General features: G+C 39.2%; 1 protein-coding gene across 4 annotated transcripts; it reads left to right on the forward strand.

Annotated features, from left to right (window-relative positions):
* Positions 1-406: 406 nt before the first annotated feature.
* Positions 407-24,205, forward strand: LOC123755465 (monocarboxylate transporter 13). Of its 4 annotated transcripts, none has more exons than XM_045738172.2 (5): positions 407-531; positions 18,148-18,510; positions 19,291-19,443; positions 21,410-21,667; positions 22,900-24,205. In XM_045738172.2, the coding sequence occupies exons 2-5, from the start codon at positions 18,216-18,218 to the stop codon at positions 24,102-24,104; spliced, it is 1,911 nt and encodes a 636-aa protein (XP_045594128.1). In that variant the 5' UTR covers positions 407-531; positions 18,148-18,215; the 3' UTR covers positions 24,105-24,205. The 4 variants fall into 4 exon arrangements, with proteins under 4 accessions (XP_045594128.1, XP_045594126.1, XP_045594127.1 ...); XM_045738170.2 differs by lacking the exon at positions 407-531 and adding an exon at positions 5,193-5,330; XM_045738171.2 differs by lacking the exon at positions 407-531 and adding an exon at positions 13,121-13,259.
* Positions 24,206-26,126: the final 1,921 nt, after the last annotated feature.

Below are 26,126 nucleotides of genomic sequence, written 5' to 3' on the forward strand. Positions count from 1 at the left end.
CACAAAACACATATACACACACACAAAAAAAAAAAAAAAAACACAACACAAACTTTTATACAATACAATATTATAAATGAAATGGATGATGAATGCAGAAGTTAATATAATAAGACTTGCTTTCACTATGAAAATTAAAGAATTAAATGTGTGTACAAAGGGTAAATTAAAAATTTCTCTTAGACTTGCCTTGAATGTGAATCTTAAAATATATAATACTGTTGCAATGTATTACAATTTTTACTTATTTGGCACTACAGATTTTCCAATATGGCAGTCTTTAGAATGCCAACATTCTTAAACAAGTTCTCTGTAATATGATGTAACGTGGACTTTAATTAATTTTAACGACACGTGATTTGTGGAGAGCTACTGGATAAGATAACATAACTGAGGAGTGAGTAATCGTCATGTTAGAGAAGCAAAGTCAGTACTGCGACTTGACTTCATGGAGGGAGGAGGTAGAGGCGGCAAGGGAGCCACTGAATGACCATCTCTCTAGTAAAGCCAACTCAATATTTGTCAAGAAATGTGAGGACAATCATTAATTGTTTTTTTTCCATGTTGCAAAGCTTTCTTTTAACTTGTTTACATACCTTTAAGACACAAAATACACACAAACTATAAGAGATGGGACATGCATGAGAGTGCTGATTTAATGGAAAAAGCTTGCATGACATTTGTTGATAAAAATATAAAAAAGTTTAAGTGTTTATATTGTATGTGGTCATCTTAACAAGACACTTTAAGCTTTCACATGTGTGCTCATCATCTGCCAGTGGACCAGTTGATTAGTACTAAAATGTAAACAGTTCAATGTTCTGAACTGAGTATAATGTATTGTTATGAAACATTTTATTTTTTATTTAACAGATATTTATATTAGTTTTCTAATATGCAGTTTTAATACAGTAAACCATCACATATTAGCAAGGTTTTCCCTTGGCCTTCATAAAACTACAATATGAATTGTGAATCCTCTTGTTAAAGATTTTAGGGAACAAATTGATTTTGTTTCAGAGACCCTGATTCCTAAAAGTCTTTTTGTACTTTGTCAGTAATGTCCAGTAATATCACTGATGAATAATGTTTATATATATATACAGTATATATATATAAATATATATATGATTCAGATATGTAATAAATAAAAACATAAACAGACTGTTCAAGTGACATGCACATCATCCACTACACAAAAAACATTCTTGTCTCTTAACTCTTATCAAAGTTCATTGTAAAGATATTTGAGTGACTAAAATCACTGTTATCTATTGGAAATGATTAATAACTCAACTATGAGAGAATTTATACTGAGCACTGTGTAATCTTATAAGTACTAATAGAGGTTTTAATTTTCAAACCTAAAGCAGATAAATCATGGATTATCTCTATTTTTCTGTAAACTTTTGCTATGAAAAGATGCTGCTTGTCCTAATTGCGTCTAAAAACCATCTAGTGTATATGTACAGTTTGGTGATACCACTTGACACAGCACAGTACAGTAATTATAAACGTGTGAATGTTAGTCGATTCCTTAATTTTCATGCAATATACTGAGTTCATTCATTGTATCAAACTCTGCTATACAGTACAAGTACAGTACAGCAATCATAGTCTATAACATTATTTATATGCTAAAAAAAATTAAATTGCAATGTAAATAACTGAATTATGTTCTAAATTTAAAAAAATAATTTGAATTAATGTGGGAGGTATTGGCAACAATAATCAACATGAGACTGTGCAATAAGACACTACTGATGGCATGAGTAAATTTGTTCAATTAGTCAAATGATCACTGCCAAACATATCTATGTCCATGATGATGTCAGTATGTTTACAAACATCTCTACTGGAGCTACAGGCAAAGAAATTTTGAGTCATCATGCAAACTGAACGATACTAAAGGTGATAATGCCCTTTTCTTCATAAGTTTCATAAGAGGTGTTATATAAATGAAAGCAAGGTGAAAGGAGGAAATGAGGATGAAACATGGTATTACTGTCCTAGCAATCCCTTTCCAATTATTTAGATTGCAACAATTGCTCTGAATAATTATTATAAAAACACATAGAACAAAAATTGCAGAGTTGTGTTTTTGAGCACAAAATCTGATCAGTGATGTTATAAATCAACCTGTCCTCTTAAAAAGAATGTCGCATTTCGCTCGTATGCGTTACATAAGGCCAAAAATTGTGATGTACTGCCCCATTTTCTGTTTTGGGTCCTCAGACAGGTTAGGAGAGGACACTTTAATTTGACCATTTCCTTGGCGTTGGGAAACCTTAGGAGGACGGGCTGAATAATAATTTTGGTGGTTGTTACCAATACACGCCCACTACAGAGCCAAGAGTCACGTTCACACACAGCCTCAGGTATAGAACATGTACTAATGTTTTCAAATACACTTGTGCACTTACCTTATGTATTTTCCGTTTCTCGATAATTAACCACATTTTCCTTTGAATTATGAATCATTAGTGAAATGTAAAGTTTAATGACATTATAGTAACAATATAGGTTGTTTCTGGGAGGAGCCCCTTGGTGGTTTCCTAAAGCTATCCAGTCAGGAGTCATGTTTGACCTACCAGGTACCAGAACCATGACCTGACCCCCCCCCCCCCCTTCCCTCACAGAGGCAGAGAAAGCAAGGGATTATTAACATCACCAGGAAAGCATCCAGAAAGTCATCGAAGCTTTACAGACAACTGTAAGGTTAATACAAAATAAAGCATAGAAATGGCTAAATGACTATGCAAACAATTTGTTCACAATAATTGGCTCATTTGAAACTAGTTTGAACCTGTTAGTAGCAGTGGTTCATCACTAGGTGCCCTGGAGCCGTCAGTCTTGTTGCTTATGTGGATGATTCCAGTAGCGTGCTCCTAGGTCACCATCCTTCTCAGTTGGTCCCACTGCTTCTCAACTAAGTGCACCCCTGTGATGGTGCTTTAAGAGAGGGGGGGGTATCTGGCCCATTTTGTCATCTCCTGGTCCCACGATTTGTGAGCCACTTGAGTCATCTCCCTTGGCATTTGGTGGAGTGTGTCATCCCTTCCTTTGTTCCGGGTTCAGAGTTGTGGGGTCATGAGTCCTCCCTATTGCTGTGCACAAGGTCATTACAACATGGTTGGATTTGGGTGTGGTCAAAAAGACCTCGTCTCTTCAGTGGTGTCAATTTGGACACACAGCATGGTGCGTGAGTACAGCTTGCTTTCCTGCTCCTTTGGCTCAGTGTCCAAACTTGGGCATTTTCCATGTCTCTGCCTCTTTATCAGCAGACCAGTCCAGCAACATATCTCACTGATTTGTCCTTCTCCGCTCTACACGTCCATTCACAACTTTAGGAAAAGGGTCGACAAAGAAATTGATTGTTAGAATAAGTGAGGCTTTAGTGCAATCGGTATAAGGCAAATAGGCTGGGCATAAAGAGCTAGACCTTACTTCCCCGTAGGCACTTTTTTTTTTTAATTTATATATATATATATACAAGAGTTATTACATACTTGTAAAGCCACTAGCAAGCATAGGATTTCAAGCAGGTCCTTAATCCTAATTTTCCTTGGCATATAACCCCCCAAATCGTTTAACAACCAGGTACCCATTCAATGCTGGGTGAACAGAGGCTGCAGTTAAGAATTGGAGCAAAGTCAATCCTCCCCAATCAGGATACGAATCCAGGCCAAAGTGCTTGTGGAGTATCGGGCGAGTGCCTTACCACTGCAAAAACAGGGACTGGCACTGATAGGGAAGTATGTCTAGAGTTTCTGATGCTGGGTCAATTGTTAATTGTGTTGCAAGCAGTTGATTGGGGCTCCAAGCCACCTTGTAGTGGCAAGCAGCACAAATAGGTTTGAACTACATTAGTTTTGAATAAACCAACTGCTGAGAATGAATCATTTGCAGTCATTTCGCTGTTTTAATATTCGGTTTTCTATGAGCATTGCAGTTGTCTGTAAAGCTTCACTGACTTTCTGGATACTTTCCCAGCATGGGTGACACTAATACTCCCTTACTCCTTGCGTCTCTGGAACTGAGCCAGGTTCTGGCTCTGGTCCCCAGTACGCCAAACAGGAATCCAGTAGTGGATAGCCATCTCGGTGAGATACCTTTAAGGAGCCACTTGGGGTTCTACCAGAAAGAGAGAGTTTCATTACATTTAATGCTGGTTTTATTACCAATAACATTTCTTTGAGCATATGAAGATATTAGTTATTTTTAGGGAACTTGTTACAGTAGTTGTATAACAGTTGTATGGTGAAAAATTACTTAAATGCTTGTACAGTACCTTTGAACTGTAAAGATATTGAACTGTTCTTAAGGTGTTTATTATCTAATTTATACAAGGAGCTCTGTACCTCAAATTCATATGCAGTTATAAATGTTAAGTTGAGAACAGCAAAATATCTTGGTGCTAACTCTTGAAAAAATTAGATAAGTACTGTACTGTATTTGGGTATAAATTTTCTTAGTGTGGTTAACAAGTGCAGTACAGTATATGTAAATGACATCAAAATTTATTCTTTACAAATTTTTCTGTAGATATCTTAAATATATTTTTGTACACATTACTGGTCTAGTAATACCAGTACTAATTAATTCTTTACTCAATTTCAATAAACATCCTTATGTCCTTTTCATCTTTTGCTTAAGTAATGCTGCTTCATTCACCTAGTAAATATTCCAGAAGATATTTGATCTTTAAATGGAAGGATAGACATGTATGGCTGAACTTTGAAAATACTCTATTTTCATTGAGTCTCTAATTTGGATGTGGTTTAGCTATCACAATTACTGTATGTGTTTTTATAATGCCTATGTCCAAGCGATGGTCATTGGTGCTGCCTAAGATAAGGATCTCCTGTCTCATATGACCAGGACCACATACAGTCAGGCAGCACAACATTCTGGCCATGGTATCACAAAGATCTTTTAAACCATCCCTGCATGCCCATTGAAAATACAGTTAAATTGCTGAATAAAAACTCAAACCAATGTATAGGGCTCATGCTAAGTACTAGTTTGATTGGCTGGCTACCGATGCTGAGCACTGTAGCGATCTATCTGCTACTTTGGTTAGGCAACATGACCTACAATTTCTCCAATGCCTCATCTCTTTCACACACACACACACACACCTACTGGGGATAAATTACAGCCAGCCTAGACATCAATATACACACACTTGACATAAGTATGGGCTTTCAAATAATTCGTCCTCCACCATCTACGAAGTCGGCTCCACAAGTGGCTTCTATTACCAACATTGAACTCTTGGCACTGACTGCAAACACTGGACTTTTATCACCCTGCCATCTAACCTATCGGTAAGCAGCATTACATTTTTGGCTACAGCCATCTCTGTAATCTTTTTAGATATAATAATTGCTGTGTTAATGTGTGCTGTACTCTTCTCTGGGTATCATTGTAGACCTACCAGGTGCTAGTATTGTGCACACCTCAGCATTTTTATACTATGCCCACCTCACTTTTCTCTTTCATTTCAATTTTCAGGTAGGGACCAATTCAGTTTTTGACTTGTGTTCATCCTATTAGCCATAATTTTCTGGTTTGCATGATACCTCCAGTTAGTGTTCAGATGGGTGTCCAGACTAACAAGGCAGGCTTGGGTTTTTCTTCATTGACTCTTTAGCCTCTTTTTGATAATCTTGCAAGGACATTTGAAAAGATCTCTGTGGTTTGTGAACCAGAATGTTTTCTTGCTGGCTGTACAGTACAGTGCAGTAAATGATAAATGATCTGAGACATCCAATGTAGGAGAAAATTATGTTATGGAGCAACTAAAGTTTTTTTTTTTATTTACTCAAATCTTGTTTTTATCGACATAAAAGATGTAACTAATGTGCTCAAAATGAAGACATCCAATTGATCAGGGTGGATTGTGCTCTCATTTCAAGTTTAACAAAAAACTACTGAAGCAGATTGTAGCCTAGGCTTATCTCCTGTCTGCTCCCTACATCCCTCCTCGACCAAATTGCTCGACCTCGATCCATTCCTTACATTATATTTCTTATATTTAACAATGAATAAATATATTAATGTGACATAAGACAGTCACAAATTTTCAGATGCTCTTAATTCCTTCCAGCTCCAGTTTGCTGTTACAAATACCTTCCACATTAACACACACACACACACACAAAATAAATTAACTTGACATATAAGCAATGTTCATGGCTGGTTGGTTCCAGAGTTGGCCAAACTCTGCCCATTTAGATAGTGGGATAAGGGAAAAAAATGGCCTAAGCTAGAATCTCCTCAGATATGAATTATCAAGGATATTCTCTGGTTTGCTATAATATTGGCCTAACTAGATAAAATACACTAACTGTAAGAGTATGGTAAAAATAATTTTTGTTCAATTAAGATGGTAAACAAATATTATTTTCAAAGTATGTAATAAAATACAAAAGTTTTAATCTAATTAAAATGATGCACATATAAAGCCTAAATAAATTGCATGCATGGCAAAATATATGTTTTGGTATAACTATTGTATAACAATACAGTATTCATAACTGAACAATACAGCACTGTATAACACAACTGAACCTCGCACCCTGTTCGACATGTAGGAGTGGATTGAATTTTTCCACTTGTTCAAGAACCTCGCATCCAACTTGATCCACGTGGGAGTGTCACAGCACATGTACCATCACCTCTTATTGTTAAGGCTATGGTTAAAATATGATCTCTATGATATTCAAGAGTTATACTAGCTTATCATTAATGTATTGGTATAGTTGTGTATAATGTATGAAGTTGTCAACTTGATGCACCATAGATTATCCTGCCTTAAGATGGAAAAGTTCCAAAATTTTGTAATTGGAACTAAAATCATAACATTTAATTTACCTGTACAGTACTCCAGTTCACAACTAACATTTAATCCAGGACCTTTTAGAGAGCCAAGCTTATGTCTTTGGCATATTCTTGTAAACGTCATCCGATCTTCAATTTTTAATACACTTACGAGTGACCTAAGTGGGGTTTTAATTTTTTTTACTTTGCAACATGCATGTACCATTTCTTAAGTAAATTTTTCTTTATATGCATCAAACTTCATTACTATATGATATGGCTTTACTGCATGGTTCTCTTTGTAATATAATGATCATCTTTAATATATTGCATTTTATTATAGAAAAGCTATTTGTGTGTGATTGAAAATTAATTGTTTGCTACACTAGCTAGGATTTGAATCTACTACACAGTAATACCACATAACCCAGATCAACATTAGCAGGATACAGGGTACCATAATACCCTCTCCAGGTATCATCTTTGCCATCCAAGCCAATCTGAAGCAACATAATGCCCTTAGACTTGGTTATGTTGGCTTTGTTGCCAAAACCATCCAGTGGAAAGATCTTAAAGCTGAAATCGACCCTGTTTTTGAGATGTTATGACAGGTTTTCAGTATATGCATGTGTTCAAATTATAATTGAGTATCAATATGCTAGATAGTTTAGGTAGCAAGTTCAAAATTCTGTATCCCAAGAGTGTTCATCTGTGTTCAGGCTACAGTAGTACAGTATAGTTTAGATGGCAAAGATAACACTGTCCTAAACAAGATCATGTTGCTGAGCAGTGGGTTTGAGGCCACTATTTGTACCTTCAATATATTTATTTTATATACATATACAGTATTGTATACAAATAATGCTAAAAAGTTGTAGGGGTTTCTGATGTACGTTAACTATTCAATCTTAGTATGTAATAAATAAAAACAGAACTACAGATCATATCTCTATATTTAATAGTCTCCCTTGACTGTAATACACTTATTCCACTTGTTCATCAAACTCACTTAGCCAGTATTACAGAAGTCTTCCAATTGCTTCTCAAACCTTGCCTTGGTAGCCTCTTTGGCTCATCTCAAAAGTGTTGCCCTTAGGTGGGACTTCAGGTTTCAAAACAGAAAATAGTTGCATTTGGCAAGATCTAAGTTGTATGGAGGCTGGTAGAGTTCCTCAATACCACAGTCGTGTATTGATGCCTGTGCCACTTTTGCATTTCTACACCCCATGAATTGTCGTGGAGCTTCAGCACATCTCTAGTCAGCATTCTGTCATTTCTCATTGATGTCATGCATGCATTAGGCCAGCATAATAGTCACTGGTAATTGTTGTTTTATGTGATGGCTAGTTGATCAACAGAATTTCTTTTGCATCACTGAAAAATGAAAGCCATGATCTTGCATTGACTTTTTATGGGATTGAGAAATTGCATGCTTCCATTGCATGGATTCCATCTTTAACTCAATCTTAAATTTGAATCAAGGTCAATCATTTTAATCATTTTAAGATCTCCGTTAGAAGGCAGGAAGAAAAATTGGCTGTATCAGCTTCATACATTTAAAGGAATTCGCAATTTAAAGCCTTCCTTTTGTGCCAATTTGAGTATTTATGTTTCAAGGAATAAATGTTGCAAAATCTTTAGAAGTCTCTTAACTATTCATAGACGATGGTGTAATACCTCCAAGTGAAATGCCAACCTTACTGCTAATTTCACCAACTTGTCTACCCGTCAAGCCTATGACTTGGATTACAGCTTCCTTGTTGGTGGCATTTGATGACATGCTATAAATTTTGTGCCCATGCTTGAACCCTCGTCCCACCTTGTCATGGTGGCATAGTGGTAGGGGGGCCATCTGTGCCATACACATTAGTGAATTTCCTTTGCTGTTTAAACAAATTTGGCAAACATACGTTCAACAATAAATAGATTCACATTATTAAAATACACTAAAATAAATACAAATGTATGGAACTCTGTTATAAAACTTAGAACCTGACAGACTTTATTGTAAAGTATATAAAGCAGCTGCTGTATTCTAGAGCTGCACCATTGTTTGACCCCTGTTCACATATTGTGAACATACACAATTTTTAGCTTTATAACTTATTTTTGCATTATGCAAATATACAGTAGTTTAAATTTTCAGTTGCATTGTGTATAATGGAACATAAACATGTTAGAGCGAAGCTGTGTTGGCAAGTCATGCAGCTAAAAGGGTCCTGTGAGAAGACTAGTTAAACTTTGGTCTAATGTATTTACATGCATTTTATTTTTCAGAATTTTCTACTAAATATAATTGATTTTGTCAGATAATTTACATGTGGGTGCAACATAACTCTCTAAAGTTTACAGTCCCCTGAAGACAAATTTTATTTTCAGAGCTGCAGTGCGTGTGTGAGACTAAGATGTACATATGAATTACATATTTAGGCATACATATTTTATGATTATATTTTGATACAACACAAATGTTTTCGTGTCATTTCAAAATGGTCTTTGTTATTTCTGTATGTACCTTCAATTTATTTATTTTATATACATATACAGTATTGTCTACAAATAATGCTGAAAAGTTGTAAGGGTTTCTGATGTATGTAGAAACTAGCCTAAATGAGTTGTAGCTTATTTCTGTATATTTTAAATTTTGTATACTTATATTTTAATGTAAATAACAACATTTTGTCATTTATCTAAAATTTTAGTTGTAGACATGCATAAGTATTAATACAAAAATATATACTGTATAATGTTTGTGAAATAATAAAGCTAGGTTTGCAAATACTGTGGACATGACTTATGGACACATTATAGCAGTTAAAAGTAAATGCTCTTACAATGAGCTGGGTGGCATTACCGCAACACAATACCACCAGAAGGCACTATGTACCTATGTACTTTACTAGCAGCTGAGTAACTAATTTTGAACATATTTCTGGGGCTCTGAACAATAATGTGATAGTTTCAAATCAATATTTAAAAAAGAAATCAAATTTGTAAAAAGAATCTGAAGTACCTTCAGGTTTCACATGAGTCATCAAGTACGACAGTTAGGCCACAATTGGAATTGTTCGTTTTGGATTTAAAAATAACCTTAAGAACTTGGTGGCTGCTTTTGCCTTACAAATGATGCTTTCCTATATTAAATAATAACAAATACTCATTAACATTCCTCCTATGTACAATATTGATTAAGAAATTCATTCTTTCTTGAATTTCAACTATGATGCATTGATCTTCCTAGATATGTGTGAGTGAGATCAACTGTATTTTTGGGTAACTATTGTATATCACATATGATACATTCAGCTTTGACCCATACATTTTCTATTTGGCTAAGCTGTTATGCAAATACATTTGCTAAATAAAGTTAAAATTATTTATAAACTTGTATTTTCTTCTATCCTCTTGATATATTACACCAGCTATCCATATAACAAACCTTAACACTGTACTGTATATTGTGTAAGTAGTGTGTAAATATAGTGTAATGCTTGTTACTATGGTGACAAACACAAAGTATGGTAATTTTAGATGTGCTTTTGATATAGTTTAGTTTCAGTTGTTGACGTTTAAATGGTATGACGGTGTTGTGACAAGTTAAGTTGTAAGATGTTGATAGTTGTGGAGATGGTGACGTCTGGAAAGACGGTTGCTCGTGGTAAATCTGTAGTGTTGTTGCTGCTGGTGTTCTTGCAGTCTACCATTTATTCCATGGGCTTGTAGTGTCCTTGACAGTCTTTCATGTGGTATCTTATCAAAAGCTTCAGCAAAGTTCATGTATACTACATCCATACTGGGAGTTCTTTGTCTGAATAGCTGTGGGTTACCAATTTAAAAAATGGGAGCAGGTTTGTAAGGCAGGATTTATTTTTAACAAACCTGTGTTGCGTTGATTTTATTAGATTATTTACAGTGAGATTGTGAATGATTCCCTCCCTTATAGGATTCTCTCCATGAGCTTGCAGATGTGCGAGGTCAAGCTGATCAGAAGGTAGTTTTCTGCTGAGCTCTTTCTACCTTTTATGAAAAGAGATGTAACATTTGCATATTTCCAGTCTAGGGGAACTAACCCATGATCTAGAGATTTTCTAAAAAGAAGTTTCAGTGGAAGTGATAGTTCAGCTGCTTAGTTCCTTAATGACTTTGGATAAAAATCCGTCCACACCTGGGGCCTTTGAATCTTTGTGGAACTTTTCCTGAACTTTTTCTGTGGAACTAGCTTTTCCTGATAATATCGCATGTTATAGGGATATTTCTTTATTCATTCTCTTTACCTACTTCAACCATTTGTGCGGGTATGGGAATGTTGACTAAATTCTAGTGTGAACACTGATGTAGCATACTCATTCTTTAGTGTTTGCTGCCCTTTTATTGTCAATTATAACTTGGCGCATCTCATCTTTTCAGAGTCTTACCGGGTCTTTTGGTTTGGTTTTACTTCTTAGAGCCGTAGGAAAACTCTGGATCTAACTTTGTTTTGAGCAAGTTTTCTTGCATAGTGTTTTGGCTGATCTGATTTTCCTGGGTGCATTGAATATAACATTTACAGAATCCAAATTGTGAAGGTGACAATAATGAAACTAAAAAGTACATGGATAAATATATAAATGAAAGTTGTTGTGTGTAAATGGTTGACCTGCCACAATTAAAAGGACCAGTTGGCTTACTGTATTAATTGTTATTAATATGGTAAAAATTAAATAGGAGAGTAAACCCTCATATGGAGATTGGTCAACATGGAGCCTATGTTCAGATATCTGAACAGCGACTCATTCAGGCATCTGCACTCAACCCGTCCTCTTAATAGCACGTTGCATTTTGACGTTTATTTTACCTAAGGACGAAAACTATTGTACTGTACTGTACAATAAAATGGTTGTGGTTCTCGAAATTGACAATGTACCGTTTTTCTGTTTGTTCATCCTTATCCTAACCTTATCAGATTAGGATAAGGCTCTTCAGAATAACAGTTTCTTGACGTGGCGATACTCATTAGAATGGGCTGTATACCACGTATGCCAGACCAATTACGAAATATGCGGTGCCTCTCTGAAGTCCTTATCTTGTTACCAAGATAAATTTTTGCTGAAATACTAGTATTTACAATGTGTAGTGTCCGAGTCCTAAATGAGTGGAATACATCTTTAAGAAGTGAAAATGAAGGAGGCAGACTACATACTCTAATTAAGATTTAGATAGTAGTACAGTACACCGATAGGTACACCGTAGCTATACTCCGTATATACACCGAGATTTTTTTATTGTTGCCGCCAGAGGCAGAAACTACTTTATTTTGCACCCCATACTCATCCTGTGAGCGGTATAGTTTATTGTGCACGTAATAATCATCCTGTGAGCAGTAGTTTATTGTGTACCCCATACTCATCCTGTGAACAGTAGTTTATTGTGCACCCCATACTCATCCTGTGAGCGGTAGTTTATTGTGCAAACCATACTCATTCTGGGAACAGTAGTTTATTGTGCACCGCATACTCATCCTGTGAGCAGTAGTTCATTGTTGAAACCATACTCATCCTGAGAGCAGTAGTTTATGGTGCACCCCATACTCATCCTGTGAGCTGTAGTTTATTGTGCACCCCATACTCGTCCTGTGAACAGTAGTTTATTGTGCACCCCATACTCGTCCTGTGAACAGTAGTTTATTGTGCACCCCATACATCCTGTGAACAGTAGTTTATTGTGCACCCCATACTCGTCCTGCGAACAGTAGTTTATTGTGCACCCCATACTCGTCCTGTGAACAGTAGTTTATTATGCACCCCATACATCCTGTGAACAGTAGTTTATTGTGCACCCCATACTAGTCCTGTGAGAGGTAGTTTATTGTGCACCCCATACTCATCCTGTGAGAGGTAGTTTATTGTGCACCCCATACTCATCCTGTGAGCGGGAGCGCTGAAGCTGCTGAACTGCGTTCAAGTGTAATTAAAAAGTACACCTGCTTGTTGGTCAATAAGCAGGTTGAGGTTGCCAAATATTTACACCCCACACCCACACTCCCACCCCCCCCCCCCCCCACCCATCCCGTCCTCGTCATTATTGATAGGCCTAAAGCCGATCAACACCAGTGGAGAGTGTAGATGAAAGACTTGTTCACTGTTGGGCCAGTACCCCTCAGGACGTCACGTGGAGAGCACGTGGCTTCCTCGCTCCGTCCCTCTGCTGTACCCATACTCCTCTCCTATATCTCCACTATATCCACGTTATATTTATTTCTCCTGGTGTTGCAACCACGTTTATATTACTCCTGGTGTTGCATTATTTTTAATGAACATTTCATTAGCAATATTCTCCGTCATTACCGAGCGTTGCATTAAATTGCGTTTAACATAAGTGATATTTTGGTAGTTGAGCCAGACAAGGGACCAAGGACCCCCGCGGCGTCAACACCCCCGCTATTAAGCACCTCCACGGTAAGTTTTATTTATTTATTTATATACAAGAAGGTTATCTTAAGATGATTTCGGGGCTTTAGTGTCCCCGCGGCCCGGTCCTCGACCAGGCCTCCACCCCCAGGAAGCAGCCCGTGACAGCTGACTAACACCCAGGTACCTCTTTTACTGCTAGGTAACAGGCGCATAGGGTGAAAGAAACTGCCCATTGTTTCTCGCCGGCGCCCGGGATCGAACCCGGGACCACAGGATTACAAGCCCAGCGTGCTGTCCGCTCGGCCGACCGGCTCCCTATCGGTACAGGTACATTGGGTTTGTGAGAATACATGGCATAGTATTTACAATCTTGTAAAGCCACTAATACGCGCAGCGTTTCGGGCAGGTCCTTAATCTAACATAAGTCTCCGTGGTGTAGTGGTAAGACACTCACCTGGCGTTCCGCGAGCGCTATGTCATGGGTTCGTATCCTGGCCGGGGAGGATTTACTGGGCGCAATTCCTTAACTGTAGCCTCTGTTTAACGCAACAGTAAAATGTGTACTTGGATGAAAAAACGATTCTTCGCGGCAGGGGATCGTATTCCAGGGACCATAGGATTAAGGACTTGCCCGAAACGCTACGCGTACTAGTGGCTTTTCAAGAATGTAACAACTCTTGTATATATTTCAAAAAAATAAAAAATAAATAAATAATTTTAAATAGGTAAATTCTAGCAGAATTAATAAAATGATAACAGATACATTGCAAGAAAAAAATGAGATGAGAAAGATTAGTAAGTATATTAAAGCACATTGGTATATTAAAGCTCTGATTGATTACATTGACCTCGAGTAGTTGGTCAATGCAGTTGACATTGAAGTATAACTTGAGTACTTGTTCACTAGCTCCTTTACTCTTTGCTTCATTACTAAACTTGCATACTGAATTAAAAAATAGCTCTATCTTTATTTTAAATCTAAAACCAAGACTAGCTTACCAAAAAATGTGTTGGTCGAGTCGTTGCGCGTAATTAGCGAGTGACATTTTAATAAGGAAAAGTCAATGAGTGTACCATGAATGTTACATGACCAATATGTATTTATCTATATCTCTCCATCTGTATAATGACAGTTTTATCCGAGGTTGGAGTAGGCACACACACACGCCTTAACAAACAACTCCTAATTAAGGCCAACCTTGGGAGGACGGGTTAAATCTAAACATACACTGCTTCCACACTAGTTAGTATAGCACTATCTTACCCTGTTAAAGGAGGACAGACATAAATGTGAATGTGTGTGTGTGTGTGTGTGTATATATATATATATATATATATATATATATATATATATATATATATATATATATATATATATATATATATATATATATATATATATATATATATTCGTTTGTATGTGTATACAGGATATGTGGAAAATTGCATCTCACCTTTGCAAACGTACGTTAATGACATTATGTAAAAAAGACAAATAGAACACTGTAATTTTATGTAGATCAGACGTATATCTGTGTTTATGTATTTATGTAGGTTAGATTAGCATTTTATTAGCACTACAATCACTTTCTGTGGTTGTTCAGTAAATCGTTGAACAGATCTCTAACCTTATCCATGGAGGACAGAAGAAAATGTATGTGATCTTAACATCGCAAATGTGTGGCCATGTCTGTGGTAGAAAAAATGCTTCCACAGCCTTAATCTGAAGAATATTTTGATCTCTGACTCGCTTCTCCACACATGGTTAACTAACTGTTAATTCCAGATCACGTTTTTGTTGCATACAACAGTGTTGGTGGTATGCCAGACACGTGTTAGTACACAGCTGTTGTTGCTGTACCAGACACGTGTTAGTACACAGCTGTTGTTGCTGTACCAGACACGTGTTAGTACACAGCTGTTGTTGCTGTACCAGACACGTGTTAGTACACAGCTGTTGTTGCTGTACCAGACATGTGTTAGTACACAGCTGTTGTTGCTGTACCAGACACGTGTTAGTACACAGCTGTTGTTGCTGTACCAGACACGTGTTAGTACACAGCTGTTGTTGCTGTACCAGACACGTGTTAGTACACAGCTGTTGTTGCTGTACCAGACACGTGTTAGTACACAGCTGTTGTTGCTGTACCAGACACGTGTTAGTACACAGCTGTTGTTGCTGTACCAGACACGTGTTAGTACACAGCTGTTGTTGCTGTACCAGACACGTGTTAGTACACAGCTGTTGTTGCTATGCCAGACACGTGTTAGTACACAGCTGTTGTTGCTATGCCAGACACGTGTTAGCACACAGCTGTTGTTGTTCGCTTCAAGCCACAAATCTGTGCCAAGGATCACCAGTTCAAGGACTGCCAGTCGACCAACCAACGCCGCATACTGTGTGGTGGAGCCAACATTGCCATTCCGTTTGGGTGCCTCCACACGACCCCAAACTGCATAAAGATGTCTGAGGCCAGAGAAGCATCAACACCGACCCGCCCAACAAGATCTACAGCAACCTTGAACATCCAGGCAGCAGTGCTTCCACACGTCAGCCTACTGCTAAGATAGGAACTACTCAACCACAATCACCAACGCAACCATCAACCACGACTGGCAATAGTACAGTTAAGGTACTACTTCACGTTGCGGGCAGCTTCGCCAGGTCAACAATTATTCGTTACTGCAATCAACAAGCTTCTTGCTGTACCGGATACTGCTTAAGAAACTGATACATCTACTCCAGCCAGCATCACCTGTTCCTGCAACACACACCGTCAGTCTTCCAGTGGACGTGCTGGCTAGCATGAGTGAGTTGCGTCTGCCCTTATATTGGGTGTGCAAACAAAAAATATTACCTGTTTGTTTGTGAGGGATACCACCTGGCAGATCCATTCTACATTGATCACGAGCTGAGATGGAGACAGGGAGGGGCCCGATCATGAGGCGGGAGACGGGGAGGGGCCCGAACTTGAGGCGGGAGACGGGGAGGAGCCCGATCATGAGGCGGGAGACGGGGAGGGGCCCGATCATGAGGCGGGAGACGGGGAGGGGCCCGATCATGAGGCGGGGGACGGGGAGGGGCCCGATCATGAGGCGGGAGACGGGGAGGGGCCCGATCATGAGGCGGGAGACGGGGAGGGGCCCGATCATGAGGCGGGAGACGGGGAGGGGCCCGATCATGAGGCGGGAAACGGGGAGGGGCCCGATCATGAGGCGGGAGACGGGGAGGGGCCCGATCATGAGGCGGGAGATGGGGAGGGGCCCGATCATGAGGCGGGAGACGGGGAGGGCTCCGATCATGAGGAGGGAGACGGGGAGGGGCCCGATCATGAGGGAGGAAGGGAGGTGGCTGACGTCACGGGTCTGGTTCGTCTAGGGCGGCTCCATGACCAGTCATGGGGACCTACATGTCAACACCGACGCCCTCGCTGCACTTAATATTACACATCCGTGTGTGAGCCCTGGGAACAATAGGACCTAAGTAGTCCGTCCGTGGGGACAAGGCCTGCTGCACCACCACTGCATACACCATCTCTCACTACACTCACCACTGCATACACCATCCTTCACTACACCCACCACTGCATACACCATCCCTCACTACACCCACCACTGCATACACCATCCTTCACTACACCCACCACTGTATACACCATCCCTCACTACACCCACCACTGTATACACCATCCATCACTGTATACACCATCACTCACTACACCCACCACTGTATACACCATCCATCACTACACCCACCACTGTATACACCATCCATCACTACACCCACCACTGCATACACCACCCCTCACTACACCCACCACTGTATACACCATCCATCACTGTATACACCATCACTCACTACACCCACCACTGTATACACCATCCATCACTACACCCACCACTGTATACACCATCCATCACTACACCCACCACTGCATACATCACCCCTCACTACACCCACCACTGCATACACCATCCATCACTACACCCACCACTGCATACACCATCCATCACTGTATACACCATCCATCACTACACCCACCACTGCATACACCATCCATCACTGTATACACCATCCATCACTACACCCATCACTGCATACACCATCCATCACTACACCCACCACTGCATACACCATCCCTCACTACACCCACCACTGCATACACCATCCCTCACTACACCCACCACTGCATACACCATCCATCACTGTATACACCATCCATCACTACACCCACCACTGCATACACCATCCCTCACTACACCCACCACCAACAAGGACTGTGCAATGATCAGACCATCAATGAGGACTGTGCAAAGCTCATACCATTAACCAGGAGGACTGTGCAATGATCAGACTATCAACGAGGACGACTGTGCAAAGATCAGACCATCAATAAGGACGACTGTGCAAAGATCAGACCATCAATAAGGACGACTGTGCAAAGATCAGACCATCAAGCAGGACAACTGTGCGAAGATCAGACCGTCAAGCAGGAGGACTGTGCGAAGATCAGACCGTCAAGCAGGACTATGCATGAGGATCCAGTAACAAAACAACCAAATGGTAGATGGGTAGTAAGTTATACCACCAGCAGTCTCTCAAGGCTTTTATTCTACCATTATATATAGCCTTGTCACAAGGCAGCATCCTAGGACCTCTCCTATTTGTTTATGAACGTTGTAGGTAATATACAGGTACCTGTACATCCAGACTGTTCTCGTTATACCACGTCTCTTCTTGACGTGCATCAGTGACTTGCTGAACGTCTCTAACGTTCATAAACATATACAGTATTATTTACTGATGATACTATCTTTATATTTTCAAACTGCAATCCACATACTTTTTTAAAATTTGTTTAAATAATATTTAGAGTATCTTCCCAGTATTTTCTCTTATTCTTATTACTAACAACAATGTGTCTTTCCTCAGGTGACTTTTGATGGCTCCACAAACCACACTGGTGGAAGACTCCTTCCTGGAGGGCATCCAAGAGGTTCATGCTGATTAGCAGCATGGAGGTCAATCTAATCAACACTGTCACCTGCTCCACGCCCAACCTCATCCATGCCCTCACAAATGCCTCCATGCCCATCCGCATACATACTTCAACGCCCACCCTAATACAAGCCCATATGCCCAGCCTCGTACCGGACTCTACACCCACCTTCATACAAGCCTCTATGCCTACCATCGTACCTGCATCCAATCCCACCCTCATACATACCTCAACCCTCACGCAAGAATATATTTCAGCATCAGCCAAGCCCCAAGTCGAAGAATCTCAGAATGACGGTAAAATAATTTTGGGGGGAACAAATCGTTTCCAGCCCGTGGTAGTCACCTGCTATCCAGCTTTCTCCATCATGTTCTTCCTAGTCTATTGCCATAGTCTCCTCTTTAATGCTGTTCCAGAAGTCATTCTCTTCATATTCTCACAGATGGTCTTACAAAAGTCTTTCTTTTCTTCCATCTTACTGTTTTTATTCATCATCCTCTCTTGAATTCTTGATTTTCTAGAAGACTTTCTTCCTGATGCTCCTCTCTGAATCAAGAAGTTAGGGAAAGTAAGGAGCAAGAAATGTGTTCTCTTCGATGGTTCAATTGACACTGAAGCTCAGGCAAATTTTCCTAACATGGCCACGTTATTCCCAGACATCACTGACTGTTGGAGGTACAAACATACATCAGCCAGACTTCATCTCTAGTTATGCACATGCTAAAAAGCTCATTGGACATTGGAGCTCATGAACAGCATGCAATGCATTAGATGTAAAGAGCATTCATTAGCGTGAATTGCAGTCAAAGGGTCAATGAAACAAGATGAGATGTATTTGTCTATAAACCATTATTAACTAACTTGCAGGCAATGCCCACCATTCTTTCAGAAATTAATAGTTATTTCCTCCCAGCTGTGAAATATCCAGCAACTTTGCAAAACTACAAAAGTTAATTTACAATATAGTATGTAATTTTGCCAATCATAAGATAGGTCATATATGAATATAACATTAAGACATATAACTATGAGAAGCTCTCTTATATTTCATAATATCTGGTGCTAATTTCCCACAGAGGTAGATGTGTTGGAATGTTCGGAGAGAAATGTAGCTTCATCCACTAGTTGCATCCGTGGTGACGCCCACGCCACTTGTAGCCCAGATGTGGATGGCGGGTGGGCGTGGGTGGTGGCAGTAGCTGCCTTCATTCAGTTCTGCATTTCCTCAGGTGGGAATCTTGGCTCTAGATGATTTGCCTTGCAACAGTAATTTTGCATATATCTGTAAAAGAAAAAAATGTTTTTTCCTGTGCATTCCAGGTGAGTATTATTTAAGAATTTTGTTGTCACACGTGCACTATTTGCTTGTCTGGTACATTTATATAAACTCTTATTTTATTCAATGAATTTTACACAGGTCATCTTGATCATTATCAGAAAATGATCATTGATGAAAAAAAGATCATTATTCAAATTACAATACTATGCAACTATATGCTGTGTTGTACTTGCACCTCTGATTTTGTTTATGGAAGCATGAGTGTGTTCCAATAATGCTCTGGACAGACTTTCCAATCAGCTGTGTTTTAACGCTCCAAACTGACTCTCCTAAGAGTTTTGGCTTAAAAATAACATGGACATGTCATCGAACATCTCAAAATGTATTTCTTAACATTTTTCCACAATATCAGCAGTACAAAGCTATACAAATCTTGCACTACAGCATTTGTGTAAACTGGTTTGGCCCTCTCGCAGCACTGGTCTGAACGTGGTTTAGGAAGGTTCCCAGGCACCTTATTTGATGTGAAAAAAAAAGGGAATATTTAAGCACTACAGATGATGAGTCACAATTACATGGCTCAAGATATGATGACCAAACCACACAGCAAAAGTTGAAGAGATGGCGACGTTTTGGTTCATCATGGACCATTATCGAGTCACAATCGACTTGATAATAGTCCAGCATCAACCGAAATGTCATCACGTCATCTTTTGGTGTGTGGTTTGATCATCATTTAGGAAGCTTCTGAGATTATTACTTTAATTGTATAATTATATTTTGTCATTTTTGACATTTATTTTATTATTTTTGTTGCATAAAGCTAAGATGTAAATACCAAACACATTGAAGACATCATCCATTTACCATTTCTCCCACATAAGGCTGCATCTCCATAAAAAACAGTTTTGAATGCAGAAAATCATAAACTATACAAAAATCATAACTATATAATTAAGTCACTATACAAAATCATAAACACCTCTTCTGGTAGAGCCCCAGTGGCTCCCAGAAGCTGTTTTGGTAAAATGGGTCATCACTACAGGGTAATTTCACTTGCAGGGGGTCCTGTTTAGCCTACCGAAAACCAAAGCCTGAACCAGGTTCCCTCATAGAGGGGCAAGGAGTTGGGGGAATATTTTTGTCATTCCCCCCCCCCCCACACACACAGGAAAAGCATTCAGAAAGTCAGAGAGACTTTACAGACAACTGCAAGGTTCAAAGAAAATGAAACACTGAAACACACACACGACTCTGCAAGCTATGCAGTCAAAACAAATAAATCACTCGAAACTAGTACTGTACTTATAACAGCCTCCAGGTGACCTGGAGCCCTGGTGTATGAAACATATTCTCATACTTTCATTTAGTCGAATACAGGACTCTTCAGCATTTGTTCAACATTACCAAATCCTCTCCCTCACACACTCATGCTTTAGCATAATTTATTTTTTTACCTTGGAGGATACAGACCAGGAAATTAAGACTAACTTTTTTTTGTAGCTCTCTACCCCAGCATATTTTGACCTTAAATATTTTTCCCACGACACAATCTACATCCTTGTCTCAAATTACTACTAGGTGCACACGAGCTAACAGAACTACGAAACAATGTCTAGGTCACATCATCCAATCATTTTGCAATCCATTAACACTCATTCCTTAATTCATTTGTCTTAACACCAGAACTTTTATTACACAAACCCTGATTAACTATGATCTCAATTCGGTTTCACACCCCAGGTACTTGGGCAATGATATCACTAGGCTAGGCTACTTGCCAATGCCTGCCTGTATTGCTGTTTCTTTGGGCAATCAATGTGTTTTTATTAATGCAGGAACATGGGGTTTGAAGAAATTTTGATACAGCAAAATGGAATGATAATCTATGAACTTAACCTATTCCTGCCCTCCAGGCATGTATTATTCCTTCAGTGTATTCTTCGTGGAGCTGCTGCAAACCTTCGAGGAAACACGGGCAAAGACTGGGTGGGTGTACTCAACTAATTCAGCAGTGCATATGTTCTGTGGTCCCCTGGGCGGATGGGTCATTAGCCGCTGGGGCCCCCGTGTTGCCGTCATGCTTGGGGGAATTTTTGCTGCCCTGGGCTATGTCATGACTGCCTTTGCTCCAAATCTGAATGTTATCTTCTTCACATACGGCTTTGTCAATGGTCAGTGGACTGGAGGATTATTTCACTAACTGAGCATGAGAAAAGTATTTACTTTCATTATTTTCTTGTGCAAGTGCAGAATGGAAATGAATAAGCATGGGACCCCAACCCTTTGTTGACACTAACATGCTGCCAATTGCCTCTTGACAACCTGCAGACAAAAATTCATTAAATTGTATTTCTTTTATCACCTGCTGAAGAATAATAATACCCAATGTAAGCAGATATCTTGATTCAGCAGGACAGTCTTGCATTCAATCAGCATGTCATAGTCTTCCAGAAACTCTAGGACACACAAAAATGTACTTCTACATTTTAGTAGTATCCTGCCCGATCAACCCTTATTTAACACTGTAGTTATGTTCCTAGAAAATGGAATGTAATATATACTCTGATTATCATTGGAAAATAGGGTTATGCTTTCAGACATGACAGAGTTGTACATTATAGGAATACCTTCTTTTAAGTGTCCTCTAACCTTAATTCTTATTTTTTTTTAAATCAACCAATCTGTAAAAAATAAGATGTACTGTATTAGTTAAAATTAAGGTACAGTATTGGCAGGTTCTGTGTCACCCTCAGTAGGTTAGGCAGGTTTACTTCAGTTTGAATACTTCTTGTTTGGCAATAGTTGTATATTTTGCAGTTAAATTGGGAGACTTTATAGTTGTTAACTCATTATTCTTAATCAGCATGTATAAATGTACATTAGGTAAAATTTGGACAAATTAATATTTTTAATAAAATCATATTTTTAAAGACTCAAAAACTTCTCTTATTTCATATAAAATCTCACCAGATGTACTTCTTCTCTGTGCTGAATATGAATATTAAATCAAAAACATAAAATTTTTATATGCTGATTAAGGATTATGGTTAACTATGAATTCTAACAATTCAATGTTGTACTTCATTACTGTCCTTAAAGATTGCATGTGTACCAGGTTCATTTTGTTAGTATTTTAAGGCCTAAACAGTTTTAAGATGAAAATTTTTCTTGTAAAATCTTTTATAGTATACATAAACATACAGCATGTACAATATGTCTAATATGTAATCTAACACTAACACAATACTGCTCTCATATTTTTATGATATTGATGACAATAATACAGTACTGTAGTAAACACTGTGAAATACTGAATATAAAGTGCATGCATTTGAAATCATACAATATGTTATTGTGCCGAGTACAAAACATTGTTATGTATAGCAATGTTTTATTGTTGCAGCTGTTGGAACGAGTCTCAATTTCTCTGGATGGATTGTGGGGCTGACCAGGTTCTGGAAGCGTCGCCATGCTCTTGCCGTCGGAATAATTATGTCTGGCTCAGGTTTTGGCGTCTTCTTCCTTGGTCCTGTCATGGAGATCATCGTCCACGAGTATGGATGGCGTGGAGCTATGCTCATCTGTGCTGGAATGTCATTCAACTTTTCTGTTTGTGGTGCTACTATTTACAGTCGACTTAGGCAGCCTACATTGGAAAGAGGATTTTGCAAAGAAAACAAACTGTTAATGGTGGTTGCTAATGACATGGAAAAGGCTGTGGCCAGTTGCGACAGTGACATTAATGACACCAGTGAGGAAAGTTTCCACAGTAATGACATTTTTGAATCGGAGGCCCATTTGGAGACCAAAACTTTAACAGAGACGCTTGCTGTGCAGCCACCAGTAGCCATTGGAAGTGTGTGGTCACTAGCACATCACCATCCACAAAACCAGCAATGCCAACACCTACATGACTGGAAATCTAGTATGAAACGCCGTATTAGAGATAAGACTTCACCGAAGAACCAATGTACTGGGACTGAAGTTATAACGATGCGGCAGTTGTTGCGTTCCCCAACCTTCTGGCTGCTGGAGGCATCGTGCTTCTTCAGCTTCATGGCTACCACCACCGTGTATGCAGTCTTCCTTGACTGGACAGTTTGGTCAGGGCTGGCAGTGGCTTTCTCTGCAGCCCTGTCTGGGAGTGGTGCTGGCGATATCTTGGGTCGAATGCTAGCTGGGTTCATCATGGGACAGGGTCTGCCTCCACTTATACTGTTCAGTGGCATACAATTTCTATTATCTGTGACAATTGGCTGTGCGTCAATCTCTTCAGCTCCTTGGCAACTCGTGGCAGCCATGGTGGGCATGGGTGTAGCATGTGGGCTGCAGAGTGTTCTATATGCTCTCATGCCCTCACAGTTAACCTCAGGGGCTAGGGTGGGTCATGTGCTTGGCTACCTACTGTTTGTAACAGGAGCTGGAGCCCTGTCTGGGCCCCCCATAGCTGGTTTTATTGTCGACAAGATGGAGTCATATGCTCCTGTATTAATCCTGTGTACTGCTGCCCCAGCTGCCGCTGCTCTTCTCAACTATATTGCACACTGCACATCTCGTTCACTTACCTCTCCAGTGCCACAAACACTTACATGCAATAGCAACAAGTAAACCTATTTCACTTTGTTTGCGTGAAACAATATCGAGCAACATCTTGATTAATTATAATAATGCTGACTGTATTATTTATAATAAACAGTGATACATGAAAAGTTGCTTCTTTTTAGTAATAATTAATTTTTCTTATAATGCATGACAATTATATATATATATTTTAAACAATTTGAATCTGTAAATGACAAATTTAATAAAAAACAGGAAGAGCCAAAACAGTACACGTATTCCATAATTCACATTGCTTTCATGCATTATGAAACGAATGTCAAGCTATTTCAAATGTACAGCCCTATTGCATCAAGGTAGGTTGTTAAACACATCTTGTGACAGATATACAATCTTCTGCATTCAAGATTTTTTTTTTTTTTAAACCTTGTTACTCTTAATCCAGCAGCTACACCATCCAAATCCAGGACTTACTCTGCAAGTTGAAGGCAACACCAAACAACAAGTGCTGGCACACATACTCTACAGCTTACAGACCTGCTTCTCTTGAGGCAAGCTTCCTGTTTGTTACTGGAGGCAGTGTGCAAGACAAAAAATGGCAATAAAATAACTTCAGAATTACTGAAATATTCAAAACGTCGAATGTTATGAAATGCCTCTTTCTGGTAGAGCCTAAGTGGCTTCCTGTAGCTATCTCATTGAGATTAAGTTACAAATCATATCAATTGTGGCATTTCTCTTTGGTCTACCAGGGACCTAAGCCAGAACCTGGTCCCCTTCACAGAGGTGCAGAGAGCAAATGACATTCTACCATTTCACTGGGAAAGCATTCAGAAAGTCTGCAAAACCTTGTAGATGACCAAACCAAACCCTGAAAAGTCGGAAGGGAGCCAACGAAGAGCAGCTGGGGTCCAAACTTGACAGTCAGGGCAATAGTGAAATGGGTACAACCAGAGGAACAAGTACAAAGCCCCGAGTCAAACTCTGCCTAATGGGGAAATTACCCGAGACTGGCTGCCACACAGACTGACTGGGAGCCCAAACCAGCCAGTTGTCAAGTTTGGCCAAAACATGAACCCCAAGAGACATACCCGGGCCACAATAACCTTCGCTTAACTAGTGAAAACACAGGGAACCAGATTCAAGCTGAAGGACAGACCTGAAAGTGGTAAGCATGACACCCCACATCAAAACCTAACCAGTCCCTGAACCCTGGATGAACAGGAACGGACCAGTATGCATCCTTGAGGTCTACGGACACCAAGTCCCCAGCTGGAGAACCAGGTGTATTTGGGCAAAAGTGGGCATGCAGAAGATTGGACAGGAAATGAAGCTGTCCAAACTTGAAGGAATGAGGATGAACCGAAGTTCCAGCGAGTCTCTTTGGAGCCGGAATAAATGGAACACCAAACGAAGGGATGAGGTTGGCATGACTACGCCTAAGTCCAACCATGTCACAATGACCCAGTGCAGCAACAAGGAAGAACTCTGATCCACCCGCCCTGAACCCCCAAAAAAGGAGGGCGGAACGAACCAACTTTATATAACTTATTTTACCAAGCATCGCTTAAGATTTACTTTTGCTTTTAGGGGAAGTAGTCACAGTAGCTACTGTATGGCACACTTGGACAACTGGTAGTGATGGGGCAGGAAAATGTGATGTCCTATAAATAATGTACTGTCATTAAAGATGCTAATGTTTTATTCTACCAATGAAGGGTAACACAAAAATTTTATTTAAAATATGGATATAAAATGTATTTATTAAATTTTCAATCAGTACAAATTAACACATGATACATTAAAGCAAATAAAATAACTCCATATTAATAAAATTTTATTAAATAATATGATATTCCTATATTTCACAATATGTGATGAAGTGAATGCCATGAGATGAATTAACACCCGAAATCTATGAAAGAAATACAAAGCAAAGAATTTTACTTTCAACTTTACATAATTATTTTGTAAAATACAAATTCAAAAACAATCTTGGAGAAAAGAAAAAGAAAGTATGTATTTTAGAAATTATTAAATATCAAAGAAATAAATCTAGCTAAAGGGGCT

Source organism: Procambarus clarkii, chromosome 20, assembly GCF_040958095.1.
Source record: "Procambarus clarkii isolate CNS0578487 chromosome 20, FALCON_Pclarkii_2.0, whole genome shotgun sequence".
In the NCBI taxonomy this organism is placed as follows: domain Eukaryota; kingdom Metazoa; phylum Arthropoda; class Malacostraca; order Decapoda; family Cambaridae; genus Procambarus; species Procambarus clarkii.